Source organism: Dermacentor andersoni, chromosome 8 (genome assembly GCF_023375885.2).
Source record: "Dermacentor andersoni chromosome 8, qqDerAnde1_hic_scaffold, whole genome shotgun sequence".
Taxonomy (NCBI): Eukaryota; Metazoa; Arthropoda; class Arachnida; order Ixodida; family Ixodidae; genus Dermacentor; species Dermacentor andersoni.
The window spans coordinates 48,036,831-48,060,186 of record NC_092821.1 but is presented as its reverse complement, the minus strand read 5'-3'; the positions used below and the strand labels follow the sequence as shown (position 1 = coordinate 48,060,186).

Here is a 23,356-nt window from a genome sequence, read left to right as displayed (position 1 = left end):
ATGCCGGGATATTGCAAAGTTGATTCCCAGTTTAGAAGAACTTGTTGTTGGGCGAGTTGGTAGATATTAGCGAACATTGTTTAACTGCGCGAACAAACGAACCACAAAGACAGCGAGGGACAAGGACGGGCCCTCGCGTCCTTGTCCCTCGCTGTCTTTGTGGTTCGTTTGTTCGCGCAGTTAAACAATGTTGATTCCCAGTACTGCGTGCTGATTTCTTCCGTCCGCCGCTGCCCTTATCAAGCGTTTGCACTTCATTTACATGGCGTCTTCCACGTTCCTTGTCACTCGAATTCTTTGCAGTGCTAAATTCTCGTGCAGATTTTGTGTCTGTAAGATGAGGGTGTTACTGTTCACACACTGTGAAGAACGGCCCAGCTGAAGTGCAAGTTTTGCCAGCCGGTTGCGACAGCGGCGTCAACTTTCCTGGAGCGCCACTGCAAACCTCTAGCCACGGCTTCACTAAGTCGACTGTGTGTGGAGAACAATGCGCGCGTCCTCGACTCTCCGTCGCTGGAGCCAAGATGAGTTCGACGAAGCAGGCTTTGTGCCGGAACACGACACCGCTACCCGGTCCACCGCGAGCAGGGGAGTCCCCGAGGGAACGTAGTTCGAGGACCCTTCCCACGCGCCGTTCAAGACGCAAGACAATGGGCATCTGGTGGTGCGCTGCGGGGGTCAACTGGGGGAATAATAGGCGCCTTTCCTGAAGTAAACCCCTAGTTCTACGAAGTCCGTCTGACGTCGGTTGCGGACCGTGAACCTCGCGCAAAGAAGTGTGTGTGTGAGTGTGTGTCTGTAATCCCTCGCGCAGAGAGGCGACTTCTTTACGACGACTTCTTTACGAGGATGTTTTCCTCACCTTGGGATCGAGGGAGGACCGAGTGTTTATAAACCGCTGTTGTGCGGCTGCTCAGTGCACTTTTTCTCGCAGTCATGCTAGATTGATGAACTGCAACGTCCTGATGTAGATACTGTAAATAAACCCATATCCCTCGTTCTCGATGAGAAGCAGTCCTTCACTTCAACAACGTCCTCAGCGTGGATAAGTTAGACGACTGCATGGGCCAGCTACCATCTAATTCATGCTCGACTCCAATCCTGACAACTGAGCACGAACGATGGGATTGAGCCCCCAGTCCTAACAATACGCTCCCGCTTCAGGTACAGCGCATTAACATCAGCAACCCTGAGAGCTTTCGCCTACCCATACTAGCCGGGCTTCTGAATACCAGAGCCAAAGATAAAGAACACAAGGTGACAAAATGCGTACCTTTGATAAACAAATACACATACTATGGGATCGCCAGCTGTGAGGTGAAGTAGTGAGAATTTTATTTTACATAAAGCTTGTTCCTCCTCCTCTTCCTCTGCCATTGGTGCTCTGCTGTTATTAAGTGTAGTACCAATGGGCACTTACGTAACTACACGTTTCACCCACCATGGAGAAACCTGTTCCGATTAATTTTCCTGTTCTGCGTGAACTTTTCAGTGATTAAAGTTTTCGAGAAGCTTTCTTTTTCTGTGTGTAGGGCACCATCTGCTGTATCCAGGATAGGTGAGCAGCCCAGATGTACTGTTTATGCAGCTTTGTTCCAATACTCTTCCATCGATAGCTCTGTTTTGTTCTGCACTATATGGTGCTTCGTTATGGCTAAACTGACATGTCAAAGCGCGTTTCTCAAAGTACGAATTGAAATGCAATTTCCGAGAACGTGACGTTGTTTCCTCAGTTTATAATGTTCGCTTGATCCGGACAAAAATTACGCCAGAATTCACCTCGTTATGACAGTCGACGCTAATGGGGATAGCATTCGAGCAATGCAGCGAAAGGCCGTATTCCTGAAGTGACCTTCATTTGACACGGGCAGTGGTAATTCGGAAAATTTCGATATTTCGGCTATGTGCTGCCTACCCTGATATTGTTCTATTGTGCGACGGCACTCCCTTGCTAAGGCCACCCACGGGCATGACGACGACTTTATGAGGTCAACGCATGCGACGATGCAATCACGTAGGAATTGTATCGATTGAACGAAAAGGTGCTATAACGACGCGGCAAGACAAGTTGATTTCGATTGCAGTGGGTAAAGGAAACAAGGGGAGGACTACGATATGTGGACAATGAGACGGCGCCGGTGGTGTGGTGGTGACGGTATCACATCAACCGTATATAACGGGTTCAATCACGACGAGGGCACGACACACAGGCACGATGACAATGGTATGACAAGGGAGGCATGATAGCGTCATTATAACTATGACGGAATGACAGCGATTGCATGACACCTGTGGTATAATCTTGATTTATTGATGACAGCTTTATTACCCTAAAATGACGAACAAGGAATGACGTCGATGGACTGTCGAATGTGGTATTATGACGGCGAAATAACGACAATGAAATGACGTTACTGGCGTTAGTGTAAGAGGACAGACAGACAGACAGACAGACAGACAGACAGACAGACAGACAGACAGACAGACAGACAGACAGACAGACAGACAGACAGACAGATAGACAGATAGATAGATAGATAGATAGATAGATAGATAGATAGATAGATAGATAGATAGATAGATAGATAGATAGATAGATAGATAGATAGATAGATAGATAGATAGATAGATAGATAGATAGATAGATAGATAGATGGACTCCAAACGGCTTAAGTAAAAAAAGAATGCTAGGCTCATTAAACATTTCACAAAAACATATATCACACAATGCGCAAAACTTTATTGCATTTTCAATAATTATTTTAACTCTTAAAATAAGTAGTCCGCTTCGAAAATTTCAAGGAGAGTTGTTATCAAACCGCATACCTCAATAAAAGGAAAAAAAATAGATGTCCTGGTCATATAGGGTATGTAAATAGGTGTTCAATCTTTTTTCATATGGATACTAAAGTTGCTGCGCAATGTCTTAAGCAACATTGTCGTGGAGAAAAAGAGCATTCAAATATGGTATGTTTACCGTGAATGATTCCCAAGAAAATGGTGATAAATAGGAGATCTCTCGCCAGGTAACATAGACAGACTCCAACTCCAGCCAAGGGTGAGCAGACCAACAGCACTGCCCGACACGAAAAACGCTGGCAGAGGTAGCCAGCTATCGGACCTGCAATAAAAAAAAAATACAGCGATGCTTCACTTCGTGATCGCGGGTAACGCACAAGCGTAAGGACGGCGCGAACATGCACAGCGAGCAGCAAGGCGTCGAAGCACAAACTGAAAGGGTGCGAACGCGGTCACGGACGCTACATTGATCTCGACGGTGCGGCGCGTGTTGTGCCACAGGGAAAGCGCAAGTGCTATACACCGTTTCATGCATCAGGTGCAACGCTGTGCAACCTACGCAAGTAGCGCGGTCTCGAAATTTTATCACTCCGCGCGTTCCGTGTATGCTTCGCTGAGCGCCAGCGGTGTTTTCTCGCTCGAGCATGCACGTGAGGCTGCTGCGACGGGATGGCTACATATAACAACGAAAATTGAATTGATATAAAAAGACTTGCTAGCATCTGAAAGAGCGCATGGTCTGTTTCTAAGGGCAAATTTTATGCGAAGTATATTACTAGAGCTCAACCCAGCTCCTCAGGTGCGGCGGTGTCGCCTTCAATACCACGTGACACCGTGACGTCACGACAGAGGAGAAACGGGGCTCCAACTCGCGCCATCGCTCGCGGCGTCGCCTTCAAGGCTGACCACGTGACACCGTGACGTCACGACAGAGGAGAAACGGGGCTCCAACTCGCGCCGTCGCGGCGGTATATAAGCAGCTGCGCTTGTTTCTAGGTGGCTTTGGCTCAACTCTTGCAAGATGTGCTGGGTGGGAATTGAACCAGGGTCTCCGGAGTGTGAGACGGAGACGCTACCACTGAGCCACGAGTACGACGCTTCAAAGCGGTACAAAAGCGCCTCTAGTGAATGCGGTGTTGCCTTAAGGCCAAGATATAGTCCGACGTTCTCGGCGCGCCAGGCCGCGGCAGGCGAAGTCGGATACGCTGCGCTAGCGACGCCAGGGGTGCAAGAAATTTGCTTCCTCTACAGTTCGGCGTGCGCGCGCAGCGCGAGGCTGGCGCCATCTCTGCGTCCGGGATCGCAACTTCACGGCTCGCGCATAAAACGAAAACTTTTGCGGCATGGCGTTAACTTGTCCTGGAAGCCTCATATTGCTAGTACGTCGGCTACGTCAAAAACGGAAGCGGACCATGTACATACGAAAGCTATTCGACAAGCGCCCTCAACTCGGCGACTACCACCAGCTAGTACAGGAGCTGCGAAATGCAGCTTACCTGTGGCGAGACCACACTGCTTTCGTATAGCTTCCCACGCGTTGTTCTTCCGCTCTGTGTCGCGGTAGTCCATGCGTTTCATCACATCGTATACACATGGATGGTTGCGAATCGCTTCAAGCAGGCGTCCTCACTCGCGCTGTCATCAGACACGGATGTTGAAAAAACCACAGCCGCACTGTCAGTACGCGGCCACGCGCGTCGCGGGTTAAGCGACGTCGGTGAAAAACGCGCACTCTACAGTTCGGCGTCACGGCGTAGCCGGCGTGCCCAGGTGCGCTTGGCGAACTCAACGCCGCCGGCGCGGAGATAGAGCGTGTTCTATTTCACGCGGCTGACGCTAGACCAGAATGCACTGCGCGCTGTAGCGGCAGCGAGCAGAAGGCAGAATGGCGGCCTGCGGTGCGCGTACTGACAGTGCGGCTGTGGTTATTTCAACATCCGTGTCTGATGACAGCGCGAGTGAGGACGCCTGCTTGAAGCGATTCGCAACCATCCATGTGTATACGATGTGATGAAACGCATGGACTACCGCGACACAGAGCGGAAGAACAACGCGTGGGAAGCTATACGAAAGCAGTGTGGTCTCGCCACAGGTAAGCTGCATGTCGCAGCTCCTGTACTAGCTGGTGGTAGTCGCCGAGTTGAGGGCGCTTGTCGAATAGCTTTCGTATGTACATGTTCCGCTTCCGTTTTTGACGTAGCCGACGTACTAGCAATATGAGTGCGATGTTCTGGCTTCCAGGACAAGTTAACGCCATGCCGCAAAAGTTTTCGTTTTATGCGCGAGCCGTGAAGTTGCGCGCCCGGACGCAGAGATGGCGCCAGCCTCGCGCTGTGCGCGCACGCCGAACTGTAGAGGAAGCAAATTTCTTGCACCCCTGGCGTCGCTAGCGCAGCGTATCCGACTTCGCCTGCCGCGGCCTGGCGCGCCGAGAGCGTCGGACTATATCTTGGCCTTAAGGCTCAGGCGTGCGTCGCTTGCCCAGGCGCACATTTCGTTGCCGCGCCGAACGCTGCGTTGCTCGACGCTCACCGCGTCCAATGCGGGGCGCGTAGTCGCTGCACCGTAGCCCATTGTCTTACACCCCTTGGCGGGTCGACGGGAACGCTGTCGCGTTCCACTCTTGAAGGCGAAGCAGAGTAACGCATGAGTTGTTTCTTCGTCTAGCCGAACCTAATATATCCAAGCAACAGCAGTTCACCAGGCTAAACAGTGGTTCAACAACTAAAATAAAGGCTAGTATGCTTCGCATCCTGGGCTTAACCTTAGCTAAGCCACAGCCATTTTTTATTTGCATTCAGAACTGATCTTATATAAAGAACATTTTCAGAAAAGTTGGTCAGCAGATGCCAAACTGTTGCCTAATGCGAACGCAGCCACTGCAAAAAGTATCTCCAGCCTCCAGAGTGTTCCGCCTGATGTATGATACGGAGCATAGGCGCGCAAACAGACGCCGCGAACAGGCTCAGCGAGCACGCTGGCGTCTAACCAAAACAGTATGCACAAAGGTCAGCTTTCTCGCAAGAATGAGGCCTCTTGCGTGGGCCGATCTTTTGTTATTATTTCACTCTTTTCATAATTCAGTCTGTGAAGGTTTAACATAAAAGGCCCTCGCTGCCGGCGTTTCGTTTCATGATACTTATTTTTCGGCACTGAGGACTTTTGGACCGTGCATTGCCCGTAGTCTAGCACATGGCGCTGTCGCAAAGTAGCCGACGGCCGCGGCGAATCAAACCGCGGCACTGAGAAGGAACGAAGACCCGTCCTGATTGTTGTTTTGCTTATTTTCCCCAGTTGTGGGAATAGTTATGAATAGCTCTGTAATGCTGCAATCATATGGAAAGAAAGTTTGTACAAATAGAGATGTTGCCTTTTTCTTCTTGCAATCAAGCACATCGCATCTCATGTCGCGGCACGGCATGCCGCGCATTGTTTATCTAGAATGCGCGGCAAAGCGCATAGTCGAAGGCATTTTCCAAAAGTGTCACCCAAGAGCAATGAGTGTTCTAGGTGCCTGTTTCAGAGAATGGTGAAAGGTAGTTGTAAACTTTTTGATATAAAGCGCGCCTAATTCATCCTTTTACACAATAATAAAGCGGCCATTTTTTACTGTAACAACTCACCAGAATAATATTAATCATAATGAAAGCTTCACTGAGCAACGTCCTAACACGGCTTTACAATGGTGACACTACATACCAAGATTTTTCTCCTATTTGAATGCAATGTCTCTCCTACCTAAGTGCATAGGGAATTCTGGGACTTTAACGGACCATCATACACAACTTCCTATGTTGTATTTTCCGACGTTATTCTCGCGCAAAATTTATGGACACACATGGTGCATATATGCGACTCAATATCAGTAGGCCCCTTCAAATCTACATAGCTTGCGATATCCATGCCGCAGATTTTCTCTCCTCACGTAGTTTTGAAGTAAAAACTTTGATTCAAATATAGCAGCAGAAAGAAGCCGACATATCTTTCAGTAAGTATGGCTGGAGCCACCAATACCCCAAGCATGAATGAAGGTAACCGGCACGCGTGGCAGCCGAGCTAGCCGGAGCGAGCGGTGTCCTTGTCTTGACGTCATTCACAAGAGGGCGCCACTCAAACTTCTCGGCGGTAATTATTATTTGGCATTCGGTGGCAAACGCATCCTGCAACCCGGTTGTACGAGAGGACCTGCTATGTCATCAGCATATTTGCACCAGCGAGGTGCAAGCACCGCCAACCACCGACCAGTACGAAAACAGGTGGAAGGCTCGAGAAGAGCTCTCCGTTCTACAACAAAACTGAAACTTTGTGCACAAATGATACAACTCATGCATAGCATTTGCCTATCGTTATATTCACGTAATGCAAAAAGCATAAGCTATCTGCATCCTGCCTAAATGTATAGCAGAGCCATGCATGAACTCATGTGAGAAACTGCCTTTCACTTTGTCCAATGAACGGCTCTGTTAAAAAAATTACAGATATTCCAACATTTCGCTACTAATGCGCAAGCATTGTTGGATCGACTAGGCTGCGATATCGGTTTTGCTTACTTTTGCTAAATTGGTTTACCTCGTTTATGCGCGTCCACGCATGACGTTTCCGGACGCAAGGAATACATAGGCTTTTGTATGAAACTGCGAGGGTTTCTTGCTGAATTCGGCCCCTTCATTACAATCGTACCAATTGGGGCGGAGCGCCGGGAACGATCTCGCCTCGACGGAGCAGACTGGTCGAAAGGGAACACCAGCTGCCGCAGTAGGGCGCGAGGCGTTGCATTAGGAGAGAGTGCATCGCTGCGAAGCCATGTCACCCTCGCTGTCGCCCTGACAGGCCTGTCTTTTGCACGCGTTCCTTGTGCACGCAAGCTCTCGCCTGCGTTCTGAGTGCGCCTCAGCAAAAGCCAATGAAAACGCGCCAAGCGTCTGAACGTGCTCGCTTGCCCGCGAGTTCATAAGTCGAAGGGCGCTCAGAAGCGTTAAATTGGATATTGGGACGCACCAAAATGCGCAAGTTGGCCCAGAACCAATCTTCAAGTTGGCCAACCCCAAAGGTTAGGGTCCGGACAGGCCGCCATTGGAATCTGAACGTGGCAACGTTTAACGCTAGAACGTTATCTAGCGAGGCGAGTCTAGCAGTGCTATTGGAGGAATTAGAAGGCAGTAAATCAGATATAATAGGGCTCAGCGCAGTTAGAAGGACAAAAGAAGCATATACTGTGCTGAAAAACGGGCATGTCCTCTGCTACCGGGGCTTAGCGCAGAGACGAGAATTAGGAGTCAGATTCCTGATAAATAAGGATATAGCTGGTAACATACAGGAATTCTATAGCATTAACGAGAGGGTGGCAGGTCTTGTGAAACTTAATAAGAGGTACAAAATGAAGGTCGTACAGGTCTACGCCCCTACATCCACTCATGATGATCAGGAAGTCGAAAGCTTCTATGAAGACGTCCAATCGGCGATGGGCAGAGTCAACACAAGATACACTGTACTGATGGGCGACTTCAATGCCAGGGTAGGCAAGAAGCAGGCTGGAGTCAAGTCAGTAGGGGAATATGGCATAACCTCTAGGAATAGCAGGGGAGAGTTATTAGTAGAGTTTGCAGAACAGAATATTATGAGGATAATGAATGCCTTCTTCCGCAAGAGGGATAGTCGAAAGTGGACATGGAGGAGCCCGTATGGCGAGACTAAAAACGAAATAACTTCATACTGTGCGCTAACCCTGGCATCATACAAGACGTGGACGTGCTCGGCAAGGTGCGCTGCAGTGACCATAGGATGGTAAGAACTCGAATTAGCCTAGACTTGAGGAGGGAACGGAAGAAACTGGTACATAAGAAGCCGATCAAAGAGTTAGCGGTAAGAGGGAAAATAGAGGAATTCCGGCTCAAGCTACAGAACAGGTATTCGGCTTTAACTCAGGGAGAGGGCCTTAGTGCTGAAGGTATGAACGATAATCTTATGGGCATCATTAAGGATTGTGCAATAGAAGTCGGCGGCAACTACGTTAGACAGGATGCCAGTAAGCTATCGCAGGAGACGAAAGATCTGATCAAGAAACGCCATTGTATGAAATCCTCTAACCCTACAGCTAGAATAGAACTGGCAGAAATTTCCAAGTTAATCAACGAGCGTAAGACAGCTGACGCAAGGAAGTATAATATGGATAGAATTGAACATGCTCTCAGGAACGGAGGAAGGCCAAAAACAGTGAAGACGAAATTAGGAATAGGCAAGAATCAGATGTATGCGTTAAGAGACAAAGCCGACAATATCATTACTAACATGGGTGAGATAGTTCAAGGGGCTGAGGAGTTCTATAGAGATTTCTACAGTACCAGTGGCACTCACGACGATAATGGAAGAGTGAATAGTCTAGACGAATGTGAAATCCCACAAGTAACGCCGGAAGAAGTAAAGAAAGCCTTGGGAGCTAACCAAAGGCGGAAGGCAGCTGGGGAGGATCAGGTAACAGTAGATTTGTTGAAGGATGGTGGGCGGATTGTTATAGAAAAACTGGTCACCCTGTATACGCAATGCCTCATGACTTCGAGCGTACCGGAATCTTGGAAGAACGTTAACCTGATCCTAATCCATAAGAATGGGGACGCCAAGGACTTGAAAAGTTATGGACCGATCAGCTTACTGTCAGTTGCCTATAAAGTATTTACTAAGGTAATCGCAAATAGAATCAGGAACACCTTAGTCTTCTGTCAACCAAAGAACCAGGCAGGATTCCGTAAAGGCTACTCAACTATAAACCATATTCACACTATCAATCAGGTGACAGAGAAATGTGCGGAATACAACCAGCCCTTATATATAGCTTTCATTGATTACGAGAAAGCTTTTGATTCAGTCTAAACCTCAGCAGTCATGGAGGCATTCTAAAATCAGGGTGTAGACGAACCGTATGTAAAAACACTGGAAGATATCTATAGCGGCTGCACAGCCGCCGTAGTCCTCCATAAGGCATCAGGCAGGGAGATACGATCTCTCCAATGCTATTCACAGCGTGTTTACAGGAGGTATTCTGAGACCTGGATTTGGAAGAATTGGGAATAAGAGTTAATGGAGAATACCTTAGTAACTTACGATTCGCTGATGATATTGCCTTGCTTAGTAACGCAGGGGACGAATTGCAATGCATGTTGAATGACCTGGAGAGGTAAAGCAGAAGGGTGGGTCTAAAAATTAATCTTCAGAAAAGTAAAGCAATGTTTAACAGTCTCGCAAGTGAACAGCAGTTTACGATAGGTAGCGAGGCACTCGAAGTGGTAAGGGAATGCATCTACTTGGGAGAGGTAGTGACAGCGGATCCGGATCATGAGACTGAAATAATCCGAAGAATAAGAATGGGCTGGGGTGCGTTTGGCAGGCGTTCACAGATCATGAACAGCGGGTTGCAATTATCCCTCAAGAGAAAAATGTATAACAGCTGTGTCTTACCAGTACTCACCCACTGGGCAGAAACCTGGAGGCTTACGAAAAGGGTTCTACTTAAATTGAGGACGACGCAACGAGCTATGGAAAAAAGAATGATGGGCGTAACGTTAAGAGATCAGAAAAAAGCAGATTGGGTGAGGGAACAAACGCGAGTTAATGTCATCTTAGTTGAAACCAAGAAAAGAAATGGGCATGGGCAGGACATGTATTGAGGCGGGAAGATAATCGATGGTCGTTAAGGGTGACGGACTGGATACCAAGGGAAGGGAAGCGTAGCAGGGGGCGGCAGAAATTTAGGTGGGCGGATGAGATTAAGAAGTTTACATGGACATCATGGCCACAATTGGTACATGAGCGAGGTAGTTGGAGAAATATAGGAGAGGCCTTTGCCCTGCAGTGGGTGTAACCAGGCTGATGAGAATGATGATGATGAAAGATTAGGTAGGTCCACCCGCAAATATCAAGTTGGCCCAACCAGACATTTGAGTTGTGCCAACGCAAAGTTTCAAGCTGGCCCTCCCCAAAATGTAAGCTGGGGAACCCTCCGGCCCCAAATGTCAATTTGAAGCATCCCTAATTTCATTTTGGCCCAGCCCCAAATTACACTTCGCCCACCCCCAAATTACAGTAGGCTCACCTCCAAATTTCAAGTTGACCAACGCCAAAGTTCCAGTCGGCCCCCCGTGCTGTAAGTTTCCCTAAGCGTTATGCAAGGAGGCCTATGTATCTCCATTTGTATTCCCTTTGCAATGCTTTTTTGTTTCAATTGTACTTTGTCACTTATAAAGCTGCCAATCGTCTACCTTTACACTATGATAAAGATTAAATATGCTTACTTTGCAATTTAAGTAGTTCTGTGCAGAGACAAGGCGTTACAGTTATCCCGTGACGTGGCTGGGGTACTCGCCAAACAATGCTTACGCATTAAAAACGGTTAGTTTAGCGCTGGAGTGCTCAGGGTCCGTGGAAAAACGGAGGGCTGTAAATGCTTCGCGATAACCGTCTGCGGAGAACAGGTAGTTGCCTCTTTGGAAACGTTCATGCGCCATTTAGTAAAGCCTTGAACCAAGCGTTTATGTAACTACCTAGCGCAGCGCACGACCCTTCTGCGGACCCTGCACAGCTCAAGATCAGAGTTTATTACACGTTTTCACTGGATCCTTAGTATTTAAATATACTCCTACGTGATATAGTACTCGTATAAACAAATAAATGCCACAAAACGATCTTGGTATTTTGGAGCCTGCAGCGAAACTATTCTTCCAGTGATATCCTAATTAGCCTCGACTAAGAAGAGTTCGTTGTTAGTCACGTACCTCCTAATACAGTGAAGGTACCCGCCAGGGACACCGGCCACGAAGCTTCATTTCTGGTTGCCCCGAATGTTTCGACGATTCCGTAAAAGAAAATTCCAGCCATACGGGGTGTCGCCATGGCCAGGAACAACACCCAAGCACAGAAGAAGGCTGTGATCCAGCTCCACCAAGAGTCGATTCCAAACCGCGGGTCATTTTTAAGCAGCCGTGCGCTCACCATGGCGCTCGCCGCATGAAAACCTGGCAACCGCCACTCTTTCCCGCACAGGAGTGCATCAAAGCCACTAGCATTAAGCAACCGCCGTAGTGAACGAAGTGGTGCCATCTATAGGCCCAGTGTTCACTGTTGATGTGTGATCATCGCTGTGAAGAAGTGCTTGTCCTTTTAGATTATTACTGGACAACTGCAGGAGCGATTCATCGATTGCGGTGCTCACAGCTTTCGTTTCGGACGATGCGAGTGGAGGCAGCTTGTATGTGGACTGCGCTCAAGCAGTCCCCGTCTCTTCTCAGGAAGACCAATGTGTGTTTGGCGGGGCTGCAAGGGGTTTCGCAACGTCCGTCAAACCGCTGCCACCGTTGCTCATACTGCAAACCTTGCAAGAGATAAACTTGCTATTGAGTATACGCTTCCGGCTGGCTCGGCCTTATCGCTGCCATTCTCTCACACAGCACGCACTGAAAGGATAAGATATAAAAAAGTACAGTAAGATGATACACCTATGTAAATGAACCTATGTAAAAGAGGTGGCGCCCGTCAAACGACTGCCACCGTTGCTGAACCTGCAAGCCATGCAAGAGATAAACATACGCTGGAGTATACGCTTCCGCATGGCTCTGCCTTATCGCTTCCGTTCTCACGCGCAGCACGCACTGAAAGCATAAAATGTAGAAAAGTACATTAAGATGATACACCTATGTAAATGACCCTGTTGTAGATTAGTGATAAAATAGATAACGAAAACTGCCTCTCTTCCGTCAGAGCAGAGTACCATAACTGCTGTTAACATTGTGTCACGATTTTTTTTTTCGCCTAGGAAACAGAGTTTGTCACGGTGTTTTACAATGTGCCCTAGCGATTCTTGCCCACACTTCGAGTCTTCGTTGCCAAAATTCGTTGCCATGAGAATGAGAATCTTATCGACGCTCTAAAACATGTCTGCAGTCAAACTGATAAATTTACAAAACCGTAGTGAACTCAAAGCTTTTTCACGGTGGATAGGAGTAAGAAAAAGTCAAGAGCACAGAAATAGCCGTTGAAGCTGCTAAGAGGTTTAGATGGCACTTATGTTTCGGTTATAAAGATATGAGTGGCTTCTCCTTTCTTCATGCTGATATCCGACATCTTTCTTTGAATTTTTCGTCTCCTCTATGCATTGCAGTGCCACTGTTAACTTCATTTCAGCTTCTATCGCTGATTTTAGGTTATCTCAATAATGCAAATAGTGCGTTTGATTTTATCAATCAAGTCGCTAAAAAGCACCATCGAATTCAACAAGCGAACTGGGCATTTGGTTGAATGCGAAATTAAAGAAAAAGCTAAATGAGAAGGTTTTACATGCTAAAACCACGATTCAATGCTGGACCCATGGGGCGCTTTTCCATGCACCTAATGAGCGGTACATGAATGTATTCGCATTCCACTTCTTTCGGAACGCAGGATCCGCGTCCGTAAACGAACCCGGAACAACTTGGTGATTAGCGGAACGCGACACCTACTGCTTCATGTCCGAGGCGCGTACAGTAAAATGGATCGGCGGTAATTCATCGGGGTAAAAGTTTTGGTACTCGCAACCGATAGGAAAAAGTGGGCGGGGGCCGTGGTCAAATTTATAAGAGCACTTTTTGCAAACAGTGTGGCGCAGAGCTTTGAAAACTATTCAGTCGAGAAATAAACCTATGTGTATATAATTAGCAAACACTGCACCAAAGTACGTTTTTTCTAAGCGCTTTCCTCCTTTCGCACCCTATTAACATTTCAACTGGCTCCTAATGTCCAGCTACAAAAAACGCCACTTATGTGGGATTTCTGGCTACGAGCGTAAAGAAATCTAAATGGAACGCGATTTCTTTATGGATGGGCGCCGGGATTGGATAATCACCAAAGCTGGTATTTCAGCGGCTGTTGCCAGCTCGCTGCTGCCAGGGCGCCTTGTTCTGAGAGCGCAGCCCTGTTCCTGGGTTGAGTGTCCAGGTCCCTCGGCCTTACCACTCAGAGGGGCTCGTGCCATGGCTCGCGCGTTCGTCGTCGTCTTCTTCCGCTGCTGGCTCCGATGCCGCCCATCATGACAGCGTTCCCATGCTGCCCCTCCATCTGCAAGGGCTCTCACGACACTAGCCCACTGCGAGCCGGTGCGGTGATTTCGGTCTCAAATTATTTGCCTCGATATATCGCGTAATGAAAACACGTATCGAGCTGCGCTCAAACTTCACAATACTGAGTGCCGCAATCGACGGACACTTCCTTATTCGAAAAATTCTTGCTCATGTCAAATTAAAGAATGTAACTTTATTGAGCTCAAAAATTTCAACAGCAGCACGTTGAGAGAGAAGAAGATTTTGAAGGTGTAACGGGAAGAAAAAGTGAAACTATGTGCTTTACAAATGTTGCCGTGCCCATTTGGGAGGACTATTTAGTATGTGTAATGCAAAGATCTAATCACACGTGTTGAACTGGGGCTCGAGAAAAAATGTAAGTACAATGGTTTCCACGGCCACACGCGCTAGTACGCCACTTGCGCAGCGCGCAAGATGCTCTGAAGATCGCGCCATGGGTTCAAGGTTTACGTATGTATCAAGACGAACTTGTTATCTGAAGCATTGCGTCTTTCTTAAACCCAGGCCTGAGAGTAGACCATGAAGAGTTCTGATAACCGTGACAATGGAGAAAGGCTCACGCTTATCTTCGTAGGTTGTGCCCTTGAAGCCTTGTTGGTCGGTGGTTATCTGTTGCGCATGTGAACGGTTGTAATCAGTTCCTGCTACCGTCCGTGTAACGGCTCCTTAAGCCAAGTGGATTGTCACAATAGTACTAGCGGCACGAGGAAAGAGTGAAACTCTTGCTTTTTGAGCAGCACTTCCGGTACACTTCCTGAGACGCGCCGAAACGAAATTCAAAATAAATAACAAAGTAGAAATACAACAGTACAGTACAAGATATATGGGGTTCATTACAGATATAAAATATGAGCATAACTTTAGTTAGAAGTTGAGTTACGGAAGTGTCTGGAATAATTAGAATTAATTAGAAACCACTGAGACGACGGGAACGAAATTTAAAATAAACTCGAAAAAATAGAAAACTGTAGTACAGTATAAAATTCATGGGTTTGATTATAGGTATGATATCAGAGCATTAGTTAAGTTACAAGTTGAGTTATTGAAGTGTCTTGTATAGCTACAAATAATCAGAAATAACTGAAACCATCGGGAACGAAATTCAAATAAATCCGTAAAAATGTAAAAAAAATTGCACACTGTGAAATCGATGAGTTTCAGAATAGGATATCAGAGCGTACATTTAGTTACAAGGTAAGTTACTGAAGTTTCTGGAATAATTATAAGCAATTAGAAATCCCTGATTACCACACACCAAAGCACAGAACCGTAAACTTTAGAGACCCGCCACGTTAGCACGACATTCGCGAAAGTCCTGGAAACCCGGAAATAGCAAGCGGAAGTAATTACTTTACTGAGGACTTCACACCAGGAAGGTAGCATGATATTTGACCCGTTAATTGACGGAAGCGTTTCCTCCAACTTCGGTTCGTGCGTTGCGTTCGCCTAAAGTTAGCCTAGATGCGAGTGCCACTAAGAGACCCAAGTAGAAGATTAGGATTGCCTACCATTTTTTCGTAGAACATGTTTAACAAGATCATTTTCTGATCTCACTATTTTTCTAGCAGGTTTAACTCGATCATTCAGAAAGACTGAGTGGAGTATTTATTGATAGAAATAATTCGGGACGTTTACAGCCCTGTAGTTAAAGCTGGGCAAGTGGACACGTCGTATTTCTAGATGACTAAATAATTTTCTGACTGAGGCTGCTTCGTGCTCAGTTAAATATTACGGCCCAAGATTATTTTCGTTCCGCTGCAATCGGTGTACGAACGTCGATTCTGGGCATCCGATCGATCATGTCGTGTTGAGTAGGCGAACGTCGTAGCCAGCGAGCCAATCTGGTTGTTCTCGGAGGTCCACTGGTCAACTGCGTAGTTTTGTGCATGGTTTACACAAGATTGCCGAATTTTTCCATGTGTCTCGCCTCAGCAGGCAACTCGGCCAATATATTGCGTACAAGTACACATCAAGTTCCAGGGTACAATATCTATATTTACCATCTACAACGGATGCGCGTGCGCGCACACACGCAAAAGCGCACAGGCAAATATATACAGGGTTGGGGGCACGTTAAAGGTCTCGTGGTGGTCCAAATTTATCCGTCGACCCCCTCCACTAGTGCGTGGCTCATACCCAAATTTTGGTTTTGGTACTGAATTCAATTCATTAAACTGTGCATAGTGTGTCTCAGCGCACACTTTCAAACGTTTTTTTAATTGCTTGTAGTAGATATCACAATTCTACTCTTTGAGTTGGTCAACGGGAAGAGGCGGACATGAACAAAAAATTGAAATGGATAGTCGACTAATTCAAAAACATTCACTAATAAAATTTTTAACCTATTACCATGTGGCACATACTCCAACTTACAAATTTTAATGGGTGAGACTTCAAGGCATGCCCACTTGAAAAGAATTGTGTTGATGACACTATTTAGGAAATATGCGCCATGAAACATGCGTTCAAATTCCATTGTTGTACTTACTTTCTTAACAGAACGCTGTTTTAAGCATTGAAGCACGAAAGTAACTGGAACACCAATGCATTTCTCCGCAACCTTCGGGAAATATTATCTCGAAACTGGCGTCATCCTGACAATTCGTTCCAAGTGGAGTTGCTTTCGTTCTCCTAGGCTAGAGTTTGTAAACTGCTCTATGTGTCATAAGGCAATTTTTAAAACATAATTTGGTAATTGTTTTTAATTAGCTGATTATAGATTTCAGTTTTTTGAGGAAGTAATGTTCGCCTTTTCGAGTAGGCGAGCTCGCGGACTATAAATTATTGTACTATCTAGGAAGTATTCAAGAAACACCCGACATGTATATATATATATATATATATATATATGTATGTGCGTGTGTGTGTGTGTGTCTCTGTCTGTGTTTGTTGATCATTTTTTTAAAGATAGCGTGTTGCAGAAAGTCATTGAGGAGGATTATTCAGACAGGTGGACACTACCTGCACGAGAAATCGAACCACATAGTCATATAATTACGCAAAATCCAATATTTCAATTTACGAATGGCACCTGGTGAGTTTTCAAGGCCTATCCACTAGGAATTAACTTCCAAAATGACGCCAGTCTGGAGATATGCACCATGAAACTTGCCCTAAAAACTCACTGTCCAAGCATTAACTTTCATAAAACGCTTTTTTCTGCATTTAAGCACAAAGGCAACTGGAACGCCTATGTATTTCGTCCCATACTTTGGGAAATAATATCTCAGAACTGGCGTCATCCTGGAGACATAAGTGGATATGTTTTGCAATGTCACCGGGCTTCAATTCATAAATCTCAGTATGTGCCGCATATAAAATAATGAAGAAATTAACTATGTTTTGTTATTAAGTTGAAGATGCCTTACCTTTTCGCGTGCTAGAAAGTACGCCACTTCGAATAACCCATATCAGGAACGACAATTAAGCTATCCGCGAAAGACCATTTGTAAAGATTCCATAATACCTAATAATTAACACCCACTATGTATCTGTGGGTAAGGCAGTAGCTAGCTCGACAACATGCATATTCGCATACTGTTGTTTAGACAATTACTTTGCCTAAAGTACTGCATTCCTAATCCAGTGGCACTCTACCGCAAGAAGCCCAGAGCCGCATTCGCCTTCGCCGGGTCACAACGGTTGGCTGTTGTACTGCACTGTCACCCAAGGTTGTGACATCCTGGGAACGTGCCGCACCATGCCTGTTGATGCGCCGATCACTTGTCGTTTCTATGACGTCAGCTGGGATGAGCCTTTCATGTGTGGTCTCTGGCCGGTGGCACCATTCATTGAATGCTCGAACTTACTGACCGTGGCACCCCTCTTCAGAGGTCAGGGAATGGGCTGGATTGATCTGATTCATAATAGTATACTGTTGCATACTCAGATACGTTATCGGAATTCTTATTGCTTCCGACATGATTATCGCGTGTTCACGCAGTGTAAGGTCATGGCTTTTGAGTGGCATGTTTGTGCACGACTTCTTTTGCTAAGTGGAGATGTTGAGAATATTCCTGGCCCACCAAAGCGAGCACAATCATCCATTTGCAAGCGATCCGAATAGCCTAACACGGCATGCTTAACAAGATGTAAAAGTACATCTAGTTCAAAGAAGAAAGGATCTTCGGCTTGAAAAGGAAGTGCAGGCAGAGGTATGGCCAGCGATAACCCGGACGTATCTGCCGTGTTTCTTGGTCAACGGAAAGAAATGACTCATGGCCTGGTCAAGTGGCAGAAATCTGTTAATTAATGACTGAATGTCATATAATTCCGCGTGTCAGCATTGGAATCATCGTGCGCATCAATTAAACCTATTGCGACAAGATTTGACTTTGGTAATCTCGCACTAATGCACTTGAATTTCTTACTCAACTGGTTGAGTTCCGATTAAGAAGTCTGCGTACATTTGAGTCAGGTTTAAGTGCGTTGGAGTCTTCTGCCTTAACGTTGATGATAGCTATCCTTGCAATCAGTTTCACTGCGATTTAAGTACACTTCGCTATCTCTTTCATAATTTTTGCAAAAAAGATGATATTGCGAACTAATCTAGACTTTACAACGTCATATCGTATGGACTCACAAAAAAGAAAAATAACGCATTACTGAAAGACAAGAAAACGGAGTTTTTCTCTCAAAAAGCTTAACATGGCTTGTCCTTCATGTACCGTTTTGACAGAATTAGCAGATGAGGAAATAAACGCCCGCGCCCTCTGATTGGGAGGTTACTGGACTTTCGAAGCAAAATAAACTATAAAATTGCTTACTCTCCCGTAATTTAGCGCAGACGTCAGCATGAAATCGCAACTGGCAAAGCAGCTTGGTTGGAGATGGTACTATCCACAGTCTTAAAATATGGCACACCCCACCATACCACACGTCATCACACCACATCAAGCCATACTGTGCACTTGTTGATATGGGCACAGTCCAGATAGAAGAGAACCGACTGAAGGCTGCACGACAGGCGGCGAAAGAAGCAAAATTTCTAGCAAGATTTTTTAGGCTGTCGTTACACTATTGTTACTAGAACCTACGAATAGTCAATTGAAGTCCTACCAACTGTCTTTATACATCCTAACAACGCTCTAGTAACACCCTAGAAACAATCGGCCACCAACTCCAAATGGAAACATGCTCATAGGATGTCTTCAAACTTCCTACTAATTTCATATGAACATTTGTCTTTATATACCCTAGTGACATTCTTTCAAAAGAAGAATGTTCATATATCTTCTGCCAACTTCCTACGAAATACCTATTTACATTCTTCCAATTGAAGAATATTTGTAAACGTTTTGCCAACTTCCTACCAATCACCTATTAACATTTGTCTTTATACACCCTAGTAGCATCCTGTCAACAAGTGACCACTGTACTTCAATTGAAGCATGTTCATAGATGGTCTGTAGACATTCTAGTAAACGCCAACCAACACAAGTGTTTAGGCTCTGTAGTAACATTGTGGCAATATTTTACTTACATGTGCTTAGGTACTTGCTACTGAAGTTTTACTAGCCCCCTAGTAATATGTGTCAGTATGGGTGAACAAGTTGGCAAAAGGCAGTATGCAACCTCGGAGGTGCATGTACATGGAAAACAGACGCAAGTTCGCACTAAAAAAGCTTATTCGCACAAAAATATTTACACAAGATTATGAGAAAATTAATAGAGGAATTAATCAAAATAATAAATAAATATTGACTTAGTTGAGTATGGCATGGCAGCTGTCGTGTAATCTCTAGCAAGCATCTATGATAATGTATTTTTTTACATTCAGAGCTGATGTCTCTGAGAATGTTTGCAGAGTGAACCCTGCACTGAAACAAGATGGTAAATGTTAACATCATGTTCAGTTAGCCCATCACATATACAGAACAGCGTTTTAATAAGGTTCACATGCAAGTTCACATGAATGCTAAAATTGTAGCCATCATCCCTGTTTTCTTGCAGAGAAAATGGCAATGATGGGGCACATTTTGCAATGCATATCCTTTGCTGCGGTTGGCTACGTGTTATAAAAGTCAGGAAAGTGTGCAAGGCCATTTCGGCAAAAAAGTGGAACAGCCTAAAACTATTGTTTTAGCCCCCAAAGTTGTGGCATCAATAAGTTCAGTTTCCCAAAATGTTTTATTGGCCAGTTACGTGCATAAATAATTTACTATCTCAAAAAGTCAATTATATGGCTTAGTGATGGTTAAATTAGTAGCGCGCACAATAGAAACTGACGCAGAGAAGATGGACACGTGGCGCTTACTTACAACTGTTTTTATAGAGACACTGTACGTAAAAGTGCCAGCTAGCTGCACCGAGCATGTGAAAAACGAGTCGTCCATTTTTATGTAAACAAATTGCAAATCTTGAAGCAGTATTCAAGAATACAAATTCTTTGTGAGTGATAGCAACCAATGGTTGACTGATGCATTTTTAAGCACACCCTATTATATGGAATGCTTCTGTGATTTCACGTGTTCATTTTTTTTGCTCCGAAACAAGATATCAGTGTCAAAAAATACGGGTTCACAATGACGTAGGTTGCAGAGGCTAGACAAGTGCGGATGATTTTCTTTCACATTCGCACTTGTCTAACCAGTACAACCTACGTCATTGTGAACCGTAAAACTGTACGCCTACTATTTCGCTGCATCTCATCCTAATTTTAATTAATTATGGGGTTTTACGTGCCAAAACCACTTTCTGATTATGAGGCACGCCACAGTGGAGGACTCCGGAAATTTCGACCACCTGGGGTTCTTTACGTGCACCTAAATCTAAGTACACGGGTGTTTTCGCATTTCGCCCCCATCGAAATGCGGCCGCCATGGCAGGGACTCGATCCCGCTACCTCGTGTTCAGCAGCCCAACACCATAGCCACTGAGCAACCACGGCGGGTCTACATCTCATTCTGTACAGTCAGAGAAGGAAAGAGGAAAGAATGACTTCATGATCAGAGAATACTTATCGCACAATAAGTAATCTAGACCGCTGTGAAAACGTATTTGTACGCCTCGTGTTTATAGCAACCTCAAGCGAAACACATGACGCTGTGTAACTGAAGTATGTGAGAAAATCGTTGTTAAAGCTTTTCAGGTCATTATAGTTCCGGCTATAATAACCTGCCACAGTGTAGCATAAGAAACTGAAATCAAAATAACATCACAATAGTATGTGTATGAAAAATGACTGAAAAGGACATACCTTTAATTATAATTTGGAGACAGACAGAACTTCGGCACAGTGCTGTCTTGAGGAACAGCTGTTCGCTACTTCTGCAGTGGGCAGTTGAAAACAGGGACAGTGCCAATAATAAATCCCTATCACATGACACGACACTGCATCGTAGCTGATAGAGAAGTTGCAAAAACTTTCACATCACGGAACGAAGAAAGAGCCGTGGGCTTCGCAAGCACGTTGCTGGTTCACTTGCATCGATGAAACAGCCACCATACAGCGTAAGCATAAACAGCAGCAAAAATAGCTAGATTGCTGTTACAATACGCGACCAAGCATCTACATCACTCCGACCATACCGCACCGGCGTCACAAAGGAACTGGTGGTGATTGCGATGGTCTCCTTCTTTATATATATGGTGATTATGAAGGAGGAAAGAGACGCCTAATTTCTGCAGCCCATCAGGGAGCACGGCGCAGCGTCATAGGAGAGAGGAGTGGGAGGTAAAGAGGAAAAAAAAATTACCGACGATTACGTTACTTCCTAATGCGAAATTTGAGCGCAGCAAATAAGCTGTTTCACCTTTTCGATAGATTGAGGCAAAGAAATCGAGCAACACATGTATGCGCTATCACAGAATTTTTTTTTATTTTTCACACGTATTCCTTTAACAAAGACTCCACTAACAGTTCTTGACAGTCATGAAGGAAGATTTGTGGTCGGAGAAATAGACTGATATATGTTCGACTTGGTACACCAATGCTTGATTCTCAAAGACGAGATCTATACAAGTGCCTCGCGAGGTTGTCACAGCCGTGGGACGCGTTACGAGCGAGAGGAACGGGATGTTCTCCCGCATAAGTGTTAGGAAATTGCTGTTTGTCTTTATGTCAACATTAAAGTCCCCCACTACTAACATCGGTGTGGATCGATGGACGGTTAATGCGAGTTGCAGGAAGTGCACGACGTCTTTCGTGAGTGTGGTAGGGGCGAAGTAGGCAGCTACTACCAGCAAGATAATTTCGCAGTGGCGAACGGCAGCGGCAATTTCGGCTCGGGCGGTGCACATATACAGATCCGCCGCCACCGATCTGGCTCTCTGATTGCCACCGCACAGGGCGAACGGCAGCGGCAATTTCGGCTCGGGCGGTGCACATATACACATCCGCCGCCACCGATCTGGCTCTCTGATTGCCACCGCACAGGGGTTGCATTGGAGGAGGAGCGAAGAAAGGAATTAAGTTCGAGCCGGCGCTTTGACAACCGGAGACTCGCAGGAAGAGGGGGGAGGGGGGCGGCGTGTACACCCAGCGGCAAACGATGGGGGCAGAAGCGCGCGCAGCAAGCGGACAACACGATAAAGGGAGGAGGGAAGAGATAGCAGCGACTGACTGATGCCGCTGACGCCGATAGTGAGTCAACCCCAGCTGCGGAGTTGGTTTCAGGGACAACGCCGCCGATGCCGACACAAACAATATGATACCCTCGCTTCCGCAGCGCTAAGAACCAGGTCTAGCCGTGGGAAGGTGGGCACGTATTCGTCGACGTGCCGGGGCCTACGTGAAATAACCGGCTCGTCGGCAACTGAAGAGCACCCTATCCGCCACACAAGAACAGGGGGGGGGGGACCCTTTCCTCCTCTTTCTGCATGGCGGCGACGGTGTTCTATGCAGTCACGTTATCTTGACTCTCTAGCGGCGTCAGCGGCATCCAGCGGTATCAGTCGGTCGCTGCTAGCGCTGGGGGGATGAAAGGGGGGCGGAGCTGGTTACGAGGCCGACGACGACGCGAAACCCAGGAACGGACGCCAAAGAGCTGCGCTCTAAAAGGTGAGAGATGGTTCAGGGGGCTCGTCCGCACTTGGCAGCAGAAGAGGCAGGGGCAGGTGTGCTCAATGGCATGCTGCTATTGCACTCGCCTCCATGAACTCCACAAGGCTGTTTAGTGCCTGGAGATGGTAGCGGGGTGGGAACAGGAGGTCAGAGAGTGAGCCAGCAGGAAGGCCCTGCAGTCTATTGGCTCGGGTGACCCTCGAACATTCCTGTGCTAGGCCTGGGCAGGCGCATAGGAGGTGTTCAAAGGTCTCGGGATCGCCGCATCATCGGCAGGAGGGGGAGGCCCGTCGGCCTTTGGCGTGAAGTCTAGCTGCTGTCGATATGCAGCCAGTACGGAGTCGCAGCAGGGTGGACCTATCTCGCCTGGTGAGGCCAGACTCGGGGAGCAGCTTGGGTCCCTTGCCTTTAGCTACCCTCGGGTCTGGGTGAATTGCCAGTAGCAACTGCT

General features: G+C 46.4%; 1 protein-coding gene across 1 annotated transcript in view; it reads right to left on the bottom strand.

The window, feature by feature from the left end:
• Positions 1 to 11,803, bottom strand: part of LOC126526389 (monocarboxylate transporter 3-like) — a 72,053-nt gene extending 60,250 nt beyond the window's left edge. Inside the window, exons 1-2 of the mRNA XM_055068178.2 lie at positions 11,565 to 11,803; positions 2,978 to 3,121 (exon numbers count right to left, since the gene is read on the bottom strand). Of these exons, the coding sequence (XP_054924153.2) occupies positions 2,978 to 3,121; positions 11,565 to 11,784 (364 nt within the window). The 5' untranslated portion in view covers positions 11,785 to 11,803. The remainder of the gene's footprint in view (positions 1 to 2,977; positions 3,122 to 11,564) is intronic.
• Between the last annotated feature and the right edge of the window lie 11,553 nt (positions 11,804 to 23,356).